General features: G+C 36.9%; 1 protein-coding gene across 2 annotated transcripts in view; it reads left to right on the top strand.

The window, feature by feature from the left end:
• Positions 1–17,590, top strand: part of LOC106715143 — a 37,321-nt gene that overhangs the window by 15,067 nt on the left and 4,664 nt on the right. The window contains exons 2-25 of one of the 2 annotated variants that reach the window (XM_045682375.1): positions 8,027–8,608; positions 9,417–9,487; positions 9,605–9,802; positions 10,108–10,250; positions 10,419–10,510; positions 10,738–10,801; positions 10,907–10,962; positions 11,194–11,323; positions 11,673–11,803; positions 12,109–12,208; positions 12,750–12,879; positions 13,026–13,118; positions 13,344–13,467; positions 13,836–13,934; positions 14,281–14,417; positions 14,505–14,612; positions 14,700–14,763; positions 15,009–15,103; positions 15,397–15,611; positions 15,684–15,987; positions 16,347–16,488; positions 16,643–16,719; positions 16,791–16,875; positions 17,184–17,280. In XM_045682375.1, the coding sequence (XP_045538331.1) occupies positions 9,428–9,487; positions 9,605–9,802; positions 10,108–10,250; positions 10,419–10,510; positions 10,738–10,801; positions 10,907–10,962; positions 11,194–11,323; positions 11,673–11,803; positions 12,109–12,208; positions 12,750–12,879; positions 13,026–13,118; positions 13,344–13,467; positions 13,836–13,934; positions 14,281–14,417; positions 14,505–14,612; positions 14,700–14,763; positions 15,009–15,103; positions 15,397–15,611; positions 15,684–15,987; positions 16,347–16,488; positions 16,643–16,719; positions 16,791–16,875; positions 17,184–17,280 (2,744 nt within the window). In that variant the 5' untranslated portion in view covers positions 8,027–8,608; positions 9,417–9,427. Of the gene's footprint in view, positions 1–8,026; positions 8,609–9,416; positions 9,488–9,604; positions 9,803–10,107; positions 10,251–10,418; positions 10,511–10,737; positions 10,802–10,906; positions 10,963–11,193; positions 11,324–11,672; positions 11,804–12,108; positions 12,209–12,749; positions 12,880–13,025; positions 13,119–13,343; positions 13,468–13,835; positions 13,935–14,280; positions 14,418–14,504; positions 14,613–14,699; positions 14,764–15,008; positions 15,104–15,396; positions 15,988–16,346; positions 16,489–16,642; positions 16,720–16,790; positions 16,876–17,183; positions 17,281–17,590 lie in introns of both variants that reach the window. The other variant, XM_045682374.1, reaches the window with a different exon arrangement.

Here is a 17,590-nt window from a genome sequence, read left to right as displayed (position 1 = left end):
ATTTCACATGGTATCGCATTTTAAAAACAACTGTTTATTATTGATTTTATTTTATATTTCCCATTTATCAATATATAAATCAATTTACTACTATTGCATTAAGGATTGAATATTTATTGATCGTATGATGATTCATTTAAACAAACTAGGAAGAGGTCGTGAATGCGCTCCGACACACTTTATAATCTATTTTTAAAGGGAAAGAACACGATATTGTTATGAGCGAATGTTTCGATACGACGTAAGGTTCGATTCCCGCGCATCTGCCCTGGCCTCGCGCCAAACTGCGACCGTCCCAACATCCGGAACAGGAAATATGCAGCACGCCCATTTATATTTTAGAATCAATCAGAAGTTTATCATAATGATTTCTGGCATGACGAGACCTCTAATTGGGAAGTTAAATTAAGGATGGTTATTTGTTCAAATGATAAAGTAAATAAATTTTTCCGAATATTAAATCCACACTGCCTTAACTTATTTGTACACTTCTTGCTTATGGATCGACTAACCTTTCTCTTACAAAAATGTGGTATTCGAAGTCGTACACTTCAATCAATATGTAAATTCTTTTTACACATTACTGAAACAATGAAATACACGAACCAAATTGATTTTATTAAATACCTGATAATGTAGAATAGAGCATCGTTAGCTTTTATTGAATTTCTGCAACAGTGTTAATTTAATATGTGCCATACACTACTTGTATTAAAGTGTTTATTGCATTGTTGGATCGTTCCCTTGGGATGGATTGTAGGCGCGTGTGCGGTGCCCCAATGACCCGCTAACCGGCCGGGATGCGTTCGGGACGCACCGGAGAAACCCGAAGGGTCACGGAAATAGCCGAACAAGGTTCGCCCTGCAATCGAAGTCCCACCGTCTATTGTAGCTTTATTTAGCTTTCCCTTCAAATTATTTAATGCACGACTTTAAACAATATTTGGTTAGTCAAGACAAGCATGTTAGTACAAACCTGTTATTATGAAATTATATTAGTGCATAATTTATGTACTGTGGCACAAGATGGTAGGCAGAATTTATAGGCTACAAATGCCACACTTTGATCTATTCTTTGCCCATCTATAATCTAGACCTTATATTTTATCAAGTTTGTGCCTTGTGTGAGTTTAAGTTTTATGTTCTTTGTGTGGTAATAAATGCTATTACTTTCTTTCTTTATTTCACGTTAGTCAATCTTCACAATACTGAAGATGCTTTTAGTTAGCTTTGCAGAATATTACGTTTGTAGAATAATTGTACTGAGAGCGTCGGTGGCGCAGTTGTTACCGCTCGCTTTAGAAATCACGTTCAGATTCGATTTCCGACGTGTAATAATGTGTTTTTCGATTTTCAAATTTATATGTACCTACATTTATCTGACGTTCTTATGGCAATGGAAAACATCGTGATGCAACATGCACTTATCAGCGAAGTAATTCAATGATATGAAGTTAACTTACCCGTACTAGGCCAATGTGGTTGACTATGGCCTAGTCAACACTAACTCGGGTAGGCTTGCCCCTCGGTGGGGACATATATGAACTGATGACATTGAGAATAAATGTATACATTTGTTGTATAAGTATCTCGTGTTATTAGCAGGATATACAGTGTCAAGATCCCGATACATTGTCAGTATCATAAAACAGGAACGGAAATATACCAATAGCTGAACTATTTCAGTAAAGCAATATCAATACTTTGTTTAACTCGTCAAATTTCAACCAGCCAGTATTTTTTTTAAATAATAATTCTGTTAACATGTATACAAAATAACAAATAATAAATGCTATTCGTGATAAGTTTTGTTAACTATGTAGAAACAGATTAAAAAGTTCAGACTTATTGATTTAGCTTGCGCTAAAGTTGAAATCGCATAATGTTGCTAAAATTAAAGTTGACAATGTTTTAAAATACACCTTTGCTCTCTATTCTCAGAGCGTTCGGGTCACTTATGGTGTATTTTGAACAATCTATAAAAGGGTTCAGCTTCTGACGTAGGCCAGGTGCGTCATTCTGAACAAGAAAAGAATTGAGCTGCTTTATGTGTTTAGTAATAAAGATATAAAGAAACCATATCGACAACTCTAAGGTCATATTGCGCGTAAACGGGTCAGAGAGATGGATCCTTTTGTATTTTTAGTACTTAGGGTAGGGTTGAGCTAATTGTAGGTAACATGTTATGTATGTATGAATGGGGGATATTATCCAGTGAGAGTTTAAAATTGCCTTTGTTTTAATTGACTAGCTAATTGAATAACTACTAGTACTCTACTAGAAATAGTAAATTGAATTTTCGATGTAATTAGTTTAATTCGCGCTAATCATGTGTGCCACATCCATTTTCCCACAAAATTGCTTCATACGTCAATGACCATGCAAATCAAGATTATCCATAGAGCTGACCATAAAGATTGTGCTTCGGGAAACGCAACTCGCGACCTAATGTGTGCCTTGCACGACATTTGTATACTAGTTTCACGTTTAAAATAGAAACGTGTAGTTTTTATAGCTAATTTTAGAATAGTTTTTTTTAAATAAATATAAACAAAGAAACAAAATACAAGTATTTTTATGGATTTAATTAGAAATTGAGGTACCATTTTCACATGAAATTAGATTTCAGAACTACGAGACTTAAAAAAGTCGATACGCTTTACCGACAAACTTACACGTAACTTCATGGAATATGGATGAGTGGAAAATAGAAGCATAGATGTTATATGCTAGGACTCAAATGCAATGTTTAATGCCCACGCCTCTAGTTTATAGGTTTGATTATAATTTTTTATTAAAGCATTCATGTACAAGGAATTGTCTCTTACATTACTTTATGGAAAATCATATTAAATTGTTCATTTAGCTACGCGGTGGGCGAATGCATGTTAACAGTTTTTACCTCCGTGCGTGTTATTTAATAAGGGTTGCGGACACTTATTTACAAGCTTAGAACTTCTCTCAGTTAAATGATGGCAGCTAAGTCATTTATTTACTTTGTACTGTCGTATACTGTAATAAAGAACACGTTTTTTTAACCTACCATTTTTTTTAACAAATGCATAATATTGAATGAAAAGAATTAAGTAAATGTCTCTCCCGTTGTATTTGAAAAAAAAAAAACTAATATATAACAATGTTTCTGCTTTTTGTATTTCTGATTTGGAATGATGTGACCATTGATTGCTGCATTAGTGAGCATCGAATTATCACAAAAACAACTTGCTCTCTTGATTATTATAACAGTCCCGTACATAGTCATCGAGTTCTCTGTGGTATATTTATTAAGAAAGTAAACACATCTTACCGTGGGTTTCTGAGGCCAAAATTCCCTTTTAAAACATATTGTTACCTGTTTTACCAAAGATGATGACAGGGATGACGATATGTTGTAAACAGAGATCCATGTAGTCTCAGAAACCAACGTTTAGTTTTTTGTTTACAAAACACGGCGGTTGTTTTGCAGAAAACTGCTCTGCCAATATACCTATCGCACCGGGAAGGCGTCCTCAATTTATTCACGTCTTAAAATAACATGAACTAATCGCCTCTAAATAAGTGCCGGCGCAGTATATTAATGCTCTACTCGTGTTGAATTAATTGTGTTTTGCTTTATAAAATAAATAATGCAAGATGTATGTGTGCGAGTGGTAATCATTTCTAACAAGTCAGTTTCGCCAAACTCAAACATGTGTCCTTCGTTTCGATTGAAATCTTAAAGTAACCAGAGGCACGTCAAACTCCACACATGGTGGCAATTACGATATTTAACGTGGATTTCTGAGAACAAAATCTCCGTTTAAAGCATATTGTTGTCTTGTCTCTTGTTTTGTCAAAGATAAAGTGAAATGACGATATGTTTTATACCTAGATTTAGATCTTAGAAACCTACGGATGTAAAATATGCATCACTTATAAATAGACGTTGCATATTATTCTATAGGTAAAGTTACAGGCCACATAGCCTATCAAATTAGACTTATGTTACCACAAATTAGTGTACATGCAAGCCCGTGAAAGGCCTGATTACTATCGTTAGCCGCAGAGCCATATCAGTATGAATCACTTGCCCTTGGCCTTCCTACTGCGCCTTGACAGCTATGCTTTACCGTCATGCTCCTCAAGGCCTAGGCTTAGGACTGAGTTTAATTAAATCCGAATAATTTGCGGGAAGATCATAAAAAATGTATCGCTTTTCCATACAAGTAATCTTGGGAATTTACATGTGCGATAAGATTGATTGGGGACTTATGAATGATAGCTGCGAATGATCTCTGTTTCAAAATTATTTTCGTTCCGTTCAGCCAGGACGGCTGAATGAAAACATCCTTAGATCTACCCAGACTTTCGCATTACAAAGATTTGGTTTAGATGTCATTGCTGCAATTAAGGTTTAATGACCATAAAGCTTTAATTATTTAGTTTCAAAACATCATAACACGTTGATCGACCGCTCATCCGAAGATCGTTAAGCGTGTATACAATGATTGTGTATTGAGCTGAGTTCAGTAGGTCAGCGGTGCGGGCCGCGGAGGCTGCGTCCTGGTCCTGCCCGGCTCCCCCCCGTGCCCGCACCCTGATTTAGGTCACCCGATTGCAACGCGCGCTGCAACCTACAAGGGATCTATAACAAGCCTGTGCCAGGGAATAGATTTTACTACAATAAATTATTTAATATCTGCTCCAGCCGATATAGACTTATCATCTGTGTTGTCGTGTGACTAAAGCCACATCGTTACGTTGGTTGTTATAAAAATCAATGTGAATGTACAAGAATAGAAATTCGTATGTCGGACTGATCGATAACATAATAAGCTCTCAGACATCATTACCAAGAGCACTGTAATAAGATCGTAACAAATGAAAATACGTAATATTATAGACTCTTTTGTAAGACGCGCTTCTTTAACCTTTATGCGTTCTTTCTATGTGGGTGGGTGTGGGCGTCTTTGAGATGAATTTGAACAGCTATTTCCTCTGCCTTAATTTTTAACAACTGAAATACACAACGAATTAGTATTGCTAAATTCGACAGCCGAATGTCAGATTTACGACTGTTTGCAGAAATAGAGGGTCTAGCACGAATATTCCTTAGAACGATTTCGTAACACGTCAACAAAGTTTGAAAATTTGTGCAGCGCCCCTGCCAGGCGTAAAGTACGGCGACAAGTCTCATACATATTTTCGATGACATTACGAAAGCGCGTGTCGCAAAAATTCGTATTTGGTCCTTTGTAATTACTTTGGTAATATTACATAATTTTATGTTTTTCTACATGTTTTTCGATAGTGAACACTCCTAATCCATAAATGTAAAATCAAGTAAGATTTATATACACTTGTAATTTAATTTTTCGCTATACTGGTGTTATTAAAATGTGACAAGTTCTTTGGTATTGACATTTTTAACATGACTCAGGGAAAGGTAATAGCATAGTGAACTATTGAATTTAATGTTAAACTAAACTATTGTCATATTTCATGGTAACAATTTGTCCATTGAGGGTAAAATGATTTATGTTGAATGTAGAAGTAAAATTGTTAAGGTCAATTGTATTAACAGTCTTGATGCCCTTTACATTGAATTATAAAAATTCTAACTATGACAAACAAAGCCTATTGCAATATGTCTTGTTTTATACTTTTCCTGTACGGTTTTTATGAATAATACCTTTTGCAAAATGCAAAATTTAATATTGATCCACTTAGCACATTAAACATTTAAGTTACAATTAACAACAAACTTAGTACATTTTATATTTACGGAACAAATCCTAATGGTAATAGGGGTACTATTGCCATTTAAATAGCGGTCAAATCTATCGGATTAGTTAAACGTATGACCAATGCTGTGAAGTGCTTGTGAATATTGTATTGAACCATATAGCTTCCGCCTAAAGCTCAAATAAGGACATCGTAAGTTTTGCTGATTCATCCCCGACAAGGTGAGACTATCGACAGTTCAGGTTTCAGTATTGGGTGGTAATATTAATACGAAAGGAAATATTTTAATACATTTATAGAAGAACGTCAAGTAGTTTATCTTACTTCTTACTAATATTATAAATGCGAATGTATAGGTGGATGGATGGATTGATGGTTGTTTGTTTGAAGATATCTCTGGAACGGATCAACGGATCTTGATGAAATTTGGCATAGATGTAGAACATAGTCTCGAAGAATACATAGGCTAATTGTTAAGTTTTTTTTAATGCCGTGCTGACAGAATCGCGAGCGACAGCTAGTCATTTAATAAATCGAATAATGGAAATAAAACTTCATATCAGTTTGCAAATCAGATGCATATTGTTTTACTTAGTACTCCTTTATAACTTTCAAAGTGCTGTAAAACCTTTAACAATTACAGCCTTTGTCAACTCAAGGTGTGTTTAAAATCCTAGCATCATACTATTACCAGGGATAGCGAACCTTTAGGTATCAACGTGCCGTTTTCTTTATAAATATTTATTGGGTTAACGACGTGTCATCAAATTATTTAACTTTGCGATAATTGGGAATATTCCGCAATGTACGGATATTCACTTTTCTACTCATAAAAATATGTGAAGTAGGTTACTATTTTATAATGACACAATTCACACTTTTTTCCGTAGTGCAAAATATTGTGTCATGTAACATTAATGTAACTCGTTCCATTGGTTCGCCATTCCTGTACTATACTTTCTTTTATCACGTTACTTTACAAAATAGACTTCTAAAGGTCCATGAATCAGGGCTGACGCATAGGCGTAGTCACGAACTTGACAGCTTGTGTGGCAAGGGCATTGGGTCAGGGACGCCACCGTTCGTTTCCATTATCCCTTGACGTTGTACATTTTGTTAATGATTCTTCCTTAACTTTAAATGTTTGAAATTAAATTACATTTATTGTTAACTTTTCGATATAGCCATCAATGATAAAAGGTAATATTAACGCCTACTTCTCGATATTTTTTTTTAATTTTATATTATTAAAATCGAATCTCTGTCGAAATCTATCACATTCTAAGTTCGATGCGTATGGCGTCATCGTGTATTTACCTGTACCACTTCTAAAATTAATTCGATTACAATCGCATTGGACAAAAATATCGCTCAGGCTCAGTAACAAAATCCTGATAAGACGGCAACATTGCGTGGTCTCGTATTGGCGATTTGTTTGAAGGCACGAGGAAGTATTTTCTCGGGGTCGTGCAGAAGCTCAGTGTAGAGGATCCCGGTTTTCCATTGGAGATACTAGGACCTTCTCAGTCGCACTTGAAAATGACTACCGTGGAGGTTTCAGTGAGTAGGAATCTCACATAACTCTGTCTTTCTCCTGAAATAGCAGGGCATTTTTGAAGATTTTCCCGTTGAAGATTTAAGAGTTAATATATAAATCTACATCTTACAAAAAATCTCCTAGTATTTTAAATAATATCAATAAAGTTTGTGGGCGATATTACTGGAATATTACAACCATCAAAGATTATAACGATTTACGATATTACCGAATTGAGTTGTTACTTAATAAATGTAAATGTTATAGGAATTTGATTGGTGTGCCAAGATACACTTTGTGCGAACCTAACGTAGAATTTATAAGTCGCGCGTGGATTTGTCTGTTGACGGATTTATTTTTATTATACCACGCGAAAATATCATAATATCACTGCGTTAAACATTATACTTGATGTTACCATAAATTAAATATTTTAAATATTCATCATTTGTCACCAGAGTAAAAAAAATCTCGTGACGTGTTTAACCGTGGGCAACATTACCGGCGATGGCTCGATAAGAATGAGCGATTGGTTTAGTTTGGCGGCGGCGGTGTATATTAGCAAATGATGTAGCTATTAGTCAAGCTTGTTCGTCAGGTTAAAATAAAGGGTTTGAGATGCTGGCTCACAACGTTATAAGTCGGAACTTATTTCTAATATGTCTACGTGGATAAATTGCCAAATCCATCAATCGTCACATTTGACTGTTACCCTATTAAAAATATCCATTAGATATAATTGAAAGGTAATTTTGGTTGTTTCAGATATATGGATTCGAGGATAGTGAAGAAGCATCGCATAAAAGTAGTACCGACATACTCGTACCAGTCTTACAGCGTTTTGGAATAATCCAAAATAACTGCTAACGATATCGAACAATGTGCTCCGTCAAGCGCCGTCCACCGCAACTGAAATCTGATTCGAATACTAGCACGAGCCCCCGGGTAGTGAAGCCACAGATTAAAAAGAATTCCAATTTGACGAATCAAAATAAAAAAAAGAAAAACGACGAGCTTACAAACATTACAGTTACTCCGAACCTGTGTTCTTCGGAATTCGAAATTTAAGGACAATCTAACTTTTTTAACTGACCACAGTTTCTCCCGTTGAAATCTGGGAGTTTTAGATCTTTTTTTTCTGAACAAAAGCTTTAACTAGTGTTTTTGGACGAAGATTCTAAATAAAAAAAAATAGTTGCCTTCTAATCGTAGTACGTAGTGTCTATACCTTCGTTGGTCCAACAACTTTGATGTATAAATTTAATATAGTTCTCAGTGAATAATGTATTGATGTGTGAAATTATACGATTATTTTAGAGAAGTGATATATTGAATACGATTATAAAGGTGAGTATCCATTAGTATTCATCTTACTAATATTATGAATGCGAAATTTTAGATGGATGGATAGATGTTTGTTATAAGTTATCGTGCCGTGTATGGTGATAGGTTTTTATTCCTTGAAGATATCTGTGTATGCCAGACTGTATTACAATACTCGATTATTAATTAGCTTACATCTATGAGTTTCGAGTAAGTTAGTAGATCTTGTTTCTATATCGTTATTTATAAAACGGAAGAATATTGTTTATGTATCCGATTGTTAGTATGAGTTTTAAAAGTAATGACATGACATCGATAGTACATTCAAAAGATTGGCACAACGCCAACTGTTTGTCGATTTCAATCCGATGTGAAAGCACTTTACTATGTCATCATCTATCTTAGGAAAATTATGTTATATGTTGATTATATCATATATCAAGTAAATTAAACGATAGCTACCAACTGTTTGATTCACTAGACATAAGACAAAGACTATAAGGTACGCAAAAATATTTATGAATCCCTACATACATACACATACTTGTTACATTAGAATAATTAGATTTAACGGCAGATCGAGGGGGGGGGGAATAAATCTTCAAAAGATGCCCTGCCTTCTGGAGGAAAGATAGGGTTATGTGAGACTTGACTCAATAAAATCCCCTCGGTGGGTATCATCAAGTGCAACTGGTGTGAGTCCCGAGATCACCAAAGAAACGTAGTGGGACTAACCGCAATTGTTCCAAGAACAAGCTACATGATTTGTGTTATGTGCTTGCCAATCGAAGTCTAGTAATTATTATCAAGTTCTCAATAGTAAATTTTTCAGGGTACATAGCAATGGAGAAGTCTGAGGTAGAAAATATCTGCCTTGAAGATGGACCGCTTAGTAGGAGTCGGGTAATTATGATTTCATAATTATTATTTGTCTATCTGTCCACACGAGTGACACTAAGGCGAATTACTTAGTTCTAGTTTCATCGTCAGTCATCATACTATATTAATTTTATATTGCAGAGTTTCAAAACAAAGCAGCTGGTGCGTAGTCAGGCAATACGCGAGTCTCAGTCGCCGCCGCACACTTCGCCGGCGCACGCGGCGCAAGCTCGCGCTGGTCGCCGCGCGCCCTGCGCCAGCGGGGACGCCAGCGACGCCTCCAGCCCCGCCAGCGACCTCGGCAGGGACGACGATAGGAAGAAACATGTTGAGATACAGGTGAGACTCAATGAAGACTTTAGTTTGTTCCTAGTAGTAACAGACCTAATTTAATCTAGACAAAGGCCTAAACTAAACTCGTATTAAAAGCAATGAAATAAAATATTTTTCATAGATTACACTGAGACTTTTACGTATCATTTGAAATGGACACCAAAGTTTTTTGCAAAAAACAATGTGATTTGTAAATGTCAGAACTTACTGTCAACCTTCGCTAATCAAAGCATCTTAATTCGTGAAAACTCACTCAAATAGGTATTTTGAAATCCTTTATTCAAATGAATCGCAATGAACTTCCCTATCAGATAAGTGGGGGTGGGTGGGAGTGCGAGCAGCTGGAGCAGCGACAGCGCGCGCAGCTGTGGCCGGGCCGTGCGCCCGACCTGCTCTCATACAACCCGCGCGTTGCCTGCGTCTGCGGCGCTTGCGCAGCCTGCCCGCACTGCAAGTAAGTACATATTTATCCTTATAATAGTTAACATAGACGTTACGAAGAATAACTCTCTCTCTCTCTCTCTCCACTCTCGTCCACTGTTAGTTACAATGTGAAATAAAGAATGCTAAGTAATAAGTAATGTAGTAAATACTAACTTTACATATGTCTTTACTCTTCCAGAGGGCGACGACGGAAACCGGTGTGCCCGAAGCAGGACTCCGGCATCGTCTGTTCTGATGAGTGCCCGGACTGTTCAGATTCGGAGCAAACAGGTAACATACCACTTTATACTGCCGAAACACAATGTACAAAAACACTTTGGCATCTCATTCTCTATGAAATACAGATGTCTGTGGATTTATTTTGGAAAATTTCAGTGTTTAAATTGATGATAGAAACATGTTCTTAAAAAACCTGTGATATTTTTTTTTAGATAGGTCTGTTATAATTTCGCATTTGCATTGAATTCAACTATATGTATTGTTTTCTTAATCCTTAGGTAGTCCCAAGGAGGTTCAGAAGAAATCTGTTAGTCTCGAGGCAGACGATACTTATTATTGCAGGTTAGTTACATCAAATTGCAACAAAATAAATAATTATTATTATTCATATTAATTGCTAAATTTTAATTGTTTGCATGTTTTTTTTATAAATCTTATTGTTTTTAGGTGTCCAGAGAGAAAAGAGAAACCTAGGACTATTATATTAAATAGAACTGATTCTGGTAAGTAATTTATGTAAAAATTTAATTAAAGTTAATAATCATAAATGAATGTAAAGAAATTCCAGAATATTCTAGCATTTGTTTTTGGTCATATATTTTTATTGTCTGGATTAAATAGGCAAAAAGCTTGTATCGTAACGTATCGTAGTCGTAAACATTCCCTATGTCCCTTTAAAGAAAGTGGTAGAAAAAGTGGACGGTTGAAGAACTTTTGTGATTTTTTTAATATAGATGATAAATTGGAGCCCACCGGTCCCGAGTTGGTGGACTTCATCAAGGAGACGTTGAACAAGAACTCTCGGGACCGACTGACGCTGCTCAAGATTGAGAAGGAGCTGCATAATCTGGTCAATGATACGGGGTAAGTACCAAATGTAGTTAACCATGTTGAATAATCAGTTTAAATTGACACTTCATATTGACTTGTAAAGAAATTAACGATATTGTTCGTAAATAAATGCGAATGTTTGCATTTACGGACGGATGAATGGATGGATATAAGTTAGAAGGTATCTCCAAAACGGATCAACGAAATTGGATGAATTTTGGCATAGATGTAGAACATAGTCTGGAAGAACACATATGCTATTAATTAAGTTATTTTTTAATTCCGCGCGGAGGGAGTCGCGGGCGACAGCTAGTTGTAAATAATTCTTTCAAGTAAATACTTTTTTCGCATAATAAATGAAAATGCGCATATTTTTTTACAGACGTTGCATAGTACGGTTTCCGGTGATGACGTCATACGGTCGCATGTTGGTGCACCGCTGCGCCGCGCTCTTCCAGCTGTCGCACCACATCGACCAGAATAACAAGACCTGCGTCATGGTCTCCAAGACTGGTCAGTATATTAACTTCAAGTTCCACTAAAAATTGATGCAAAGACAACGTTAGTTGGATTCTATATTGCTGTACAACTGCTTGTCCTAAGTCGCTTGAATTTTGAGACATCGTACTTTAATTAGAAAATGGACTACCGCAACCATCGAATTTACTATATTTTTTCGTAGGTCTCTTGATTTTAGTATTACTATTTGAAAACTGTGTCAAATTTACATAGATATTCCTTTCTCCTACTTCCCTTTTTCTTTCTTCTTATCACTTTATCTTTTTAAGTATTGTATGTCGTATCGTTGTGGTTGTCAGGTACCAGTGGCGGCCGCATCCCGTGCACCAGTTTCAAGGAGTGGTGCACCACTGTGTTCCCCGCCAGCCCACAACACCGCCGTGACGATACACTCGCCAAGTACTCTATAACTATTGTATTACTAGCTGTGCCCGCGACTTCGTCCGCGTGATATCATTATATATCATTTATATCATTAAATATCAGCCTCAGCTAGCAGCCTTAAACATAAATTTCTACCTGTAAAAATGACGATAGCTCCATACAAACTTTCACCCCCACTTTCAACCCCTTACAACCCTTTTTCGCGTTAAAATGTAGCCTATGTCCTTCCTCAGGCTCTAGACTATCTGTGTACCAAATTTCATTTAAATCGGTTCATTAGTTTTGGCGTGAAAGCGAGACAGACAGACAGAGTTACTTTCGTATTTATAATATTATAGTAAGGATTAGTAAGGATTTAAATAAATTAAATAAAACAAGTAATAAAATAAAAAGTAAAGTCCATACTTTTTGGTCAACAAAAAAAATAGTACTAAATATTTGTGGTATATGTATAAAAATAAATGAGCTTCTTGTTGGACTGGAAAAATAAACTAAAATTTAAAAATGAGATATCGCAGTGTTATACAAATTTAAATCTTATGTTGTATGTAATTAGGTCGATATTGAAGCGTTCTTCCGCTGCGGGTGAGGAAGCATGCGGCGCGGCGGGCGGGGCGGCGCGCAGCAAGTCGCTCGAGCAGCGCGAGCGAGAGTACGAGCGCGTGCGACGACGTATATTCAGCTCGGTGAGACCACGCTGAGTACAGACTGACAAGCTGAGTACACACTGACAAGCTGAATGCAGACTGACTCACTGAACCCAGATTGATTATTAAATAAAGAAAATTGTATGACCCTTAAAAGTAATATAGTTACATGTATATTATTTCAGGACAATTGCACACAAGACGAGACACAGTGGCCCTGGCTCTCTACGGGACCTGTCAAACTTCTGACCTCCGAAGGACGCAATAAACTTATTAAAGTAAGCGATTTTTCTTTAAATTACGAAAGTAATATATTTTGAAAAACAAAAACTATGCTCTGCTAACACGAAATAGATTTAAATATTGTTAAGGTTGTGGCACTGTACCATAAATAATTAAGTTTATGCTAAAGCACTCATGTAGTAACATAGTGATGACAACATGTTTGTAAAGCAGTCGTTATAGGATTTGTATTACTTCTATTAATTTGTAAATGTATGTAGGTACAATCTTTGGAGAGTCGTGGTGGGGAACCTCCTCGTGCGGCTCGTGGTGCTGTCTCCAAGAGTCACAGCTTCGGTGGGTATGCCGCAGAGCCGCCCAACACACGTCTGCTCAGCAAACAAGGTCATAGTTCTACCATTTAATATAAGCTGATGTGTAAATTAGTTACCGACTTAGAGGCATTCAAGAAATAAGCGTACTTATCGCTTAAAGGTCGGCAACGCATCTGCGATTTCTCTGGCGTTGTGGATATCAATGGACGTCGGATAAAATTTATGCTATAAAAAAAATTTAAGGACTAGTTGGAATTTGATATAAAAAAATACTAAATAATTAGTTTTGATCTAAATGTGAGGTAGGCTTAAAATTTTCTCTGTTCCTTTTCTCACCGTTCTCTTTCTATTTTTTTGTTCTCTTTCTTTGGCTAGTTTTGAAGAACATATGCGATTTTTTGCTTACTTTTTTTAATAAAAATAATATACTGCTTACAGGTGACCTCGCGTCGAGCAGTTGGCGCTTGTCTCCCTCTAGTTCAGGGTACAAGACTCTCAGTTTGAGGAGCACCGACTCTGTCACCCCTTCGCCTACAGGTAAAAGATACCACCGTAAAAACATTCTGTAAAAGACCATAATAACTTAGTTGTGTGTATCAAAATACTTGTACAAAAACTTTAATTTTTTTTTATACCTTATATATCTAATATATAAAATTCTCGTGTCACAGTTTTCGTTCCCGTACTCCTCCGAAACGGCTTGACCGATTCTCATGAAATTTTGTGAGCATATTCTGTAGGTCTGAGAATCGGCCAACATCTATTTTTCATTTTTTTTTTAACTGCGCGCGGACGGAGTCGCGGGCGACAGTTAGTTTTTTTATATAATAATGAGTTATAGTTGTGTGTTATTTAGTCAAAGTTTTGATGTGTTTGTCACTAGGCGGCGCGAGTCCAGAGCCGGGTGCTTTGGGCGCTTTGGGCGCTCTGGGCGTGGAGTCCGCTGAGGGCGGGACCTTGGTGTGGGCGGTGACGGACCTGTCCGCGGTGCCACCAGGCGCACTAGTCATACATCCACAGGTTATACATACATACATTTGATGTCATTGTTATATATTAATGATGACGTTGAACGTTTTATTTTTCTATATACTGTGTATATTTCAGACGGGCCGTCCCCTGACCAATCCTGACGGCAGCTTGTACCACTTCGACCCCGCCAACCCTCCAGTACTGCATGATGCCAGCGTCTTCTTACCAAATGATCAATTCAAGGTTAATATTGTAATTTTTTAATTTATAACTCAGTAAAAAGGTGATATATTAAATTGTTATGTAATTGATGGATGTGTTTTTTGACAGATCGATCCAAACAACGAGAAGAGAAGAGGCAGGTTAGAGAAACAACACTCCTTCATGGATAATGGTAAATACTGTGTTTTTAATTGAGATTTATTGTAGAATCACTATTATAAACTCCGATTATGAGTACTAAATGTTTTAGGAATAAAGTCATGTTTCGCACTAAATGAAATCAAATTAGAGTATAAAAAATCACGTTTCAGATAATCTGATGTATGTGGGAATAACAAAGTCTATTGCTTTTTAATTCAACGCTGAAAAGTCGCGAGCAACCGCTAGTATATAAATATTAATTATATTTTATAACAGAAGGCGAGTGTCAATCAGCGGAGGATTGTCGCAACAAGTGTTGCTGTGAGTGCAGGCGACAGGCGGCGCAGGACACCGCCAGTAACACTAATGAGGTATGTAACAACAATTTAATGCATTACATTATTTTTTCAGTACGTTGAAATATTGAGGTATATTTATTATATCTGAAAATTCTCGGTTTCGAAAAAACGACAGAAAAATTAAAACATAAAGAAAGTAATTCCAGAAGTGATCTGACGTGGAATTTTATAACATTATGTTGGATAGTGTAGGCCAATGAAATTATTTTATTACTCGCTCGTGATTGAGTGAGAATAGAATAAAGCTACAATAATATTCTTGTATCAAAACGTCAGACTTAAATAAATAAAATATTAATTTACAGGCACCAACACAAGAGGAGAAACCAAACTCTATCCCTCCTAGCCCGAGTAAAAGTCGACAGGAAGAAACTATTGATACTGATAATATACAAATTGATAGCAATGAATATGAGCAAAACGATATAGTAAACAATCAACCAACCACCGAATACGAAAACCAAAAAGAATTTCAACAGCCAACCGACCAATACGAGCAACGAGAATTTCAACAACCAACCAACCAATACGAGCAACGAGAATTTCAACAACCAACCAATCAATACGAGCAGAAAGAATTTCAACAACCAATCAACCAATACGAGCAAAAAGAATTTCAACCACGATCATACGAGACACAAAAAATATATGATCCCAATGTAAATTCTCGAATGTTCGATAACCAACGTTCGTACGAAATGCCTCAAAAACAATATGATCAATACGGCTCACCCAGCCATAGGACACCGTCACTAGAACAACAGAAAGCCTTCGAAAATGCACAGAGAAATGAAGCAATCGCTCAGAGATTGGCAAATAAAATGTCACAAGATGGACATGAGATGGTTCAATATTTACATCACCCGAACTATATGCAGGGATATCGGAATGATGAGGTATATTTTATATTTCGGTTGTAAGCTTCGTTGGTTTATAATCTGACTAGAAATATTATAAATAAGCAAATTGTGAACTTCACTCATTCCAAACCGGAATCATTCACAATTTATAGTTTTCTTAACTAATTATCATTTAGTTCCACCTATTACTAACTAGCTTTTACCCGCGACTCCGTCCGCGCGGAATAAAAAATAGAAAACGGGGTAAAAATTATCCTATGTCCGATTCCTGGTTCTAAGCTACCTGCCCACCAATTTTCAGTCAAATCGATTCAGCCGTTCTTGAGTTATAAATAGTGTAACTAACACGACTTTCTTTTATATATATAAGAGAGCTTGTATTTATGTGCGTGCAGGTGACGTCACCGGCGCAGGCGCAGGCGCAGGTGATGGGCCCCGCGTACCTGCAGCAGGACATGAGCAATGTGCACATGATGCAGCACAAGCTGACCCCAGTGCCTGTGCCTCTACCCCTGCCCCTGCCAGACCACAACATACGTGAGTACTAGCACAGGAGGGTAGTTTTAAAACCTTATTTATGGTAAAAAAATAAAAGAGAGTCCTTCGTTTTAAGTTGACGGTAAACAAGTTAAAAACAAACAAGCTTCTTTAGCTAGTTATATCTAAGTTTACAAGTAACTTTATGTTTTAGGTCCAATGTCGATGTCAAATGTTGTTTATCCGTCGCCGATGCCGCAAGGTTATCCCTACGTTAATCAATGTCGAATGGTAAGTTTTTATTAGATTTAACTATTATTGATAGTAATATTTAATAATGTTCACGAATTATCTTGTGTCAGGAGGCGCCGCTGCAGCCGGTATACCCGCAGCTGATGCCTCCGCTAGAGGAGCCGAAGCACTCTAACGATAACACCTTCCGCATCGGTAGGTGTTTTCTCTGTTGTAATATATCAATTAGTCCAACTTCTTACTTTTGGGCAGTTTTCAAGTTGAACCAATATTAGTAACTAGCTTTTTCCCGCGACTCCGTCCGCGCGAAATAAAAAAAAATAGAAAACGGGGTAAAAATTATCCTATGTCTGATTCCTGGTTCTAAGCTACCTGCCCACCAATTTTCAGCTAAATCAGTTCGTCCGATCTTGAGTTATAAATAGTGTAACTAAACAACTTTCTTTTATATATATAGATTTAAAAATTCATTTATTAGATTTATTTAATTTAATCTGATGTAGATCCGAGTTACCCGTATGCGGCGGACTTTAGTGCAGCGTGCGGTGCGTGCGCAGGCGCAGGTGCCTGCGACCCCAATATGCAACATCCACCTCGCGGGTACATTCAAAAAAAATATTTACGCACTTAATTTAAGTAATAGCAAATTTCATCATCAGCTCACTATACGTCCCCACTGAGGGGCTCGGAGTGTACCCCAAGTTAGGGGTGACTAGGACATAATCAACCACGCTGGCCAAGTGCGGGTTGACTTCACACATATCATTGAATTTCTTCTCAGATATGTGCAGGCTGCATCACGATGTTTTCCTTCACCGCAAGAACGTCGGATAAATGTACATATGTAAATCGAAAATCGAAAAAACACATTGGTACATGGCGGGATTCGAACCCTAGACCTGCAGATTGC

The sequence above is a fragment of the Papilio machaon genome, chromosome 19 (assembly GCF_912999745.1).
Source record: "Papilio machaon chromosome 19, ilPapMach1.1, whole genome shotgun sequence".
Taxonomy (NCBI): domain Eukaryota; kingdom Metazoa; phylum Arthropoda; class Insecta; order Lepidoptera; family Papilionidae; genus Papilio; species Papilio machaon.
Note: the sequence above shows the minus strand (reverse complement) of the source record. Positions and strands in the feature narration are given on the sequence as shown.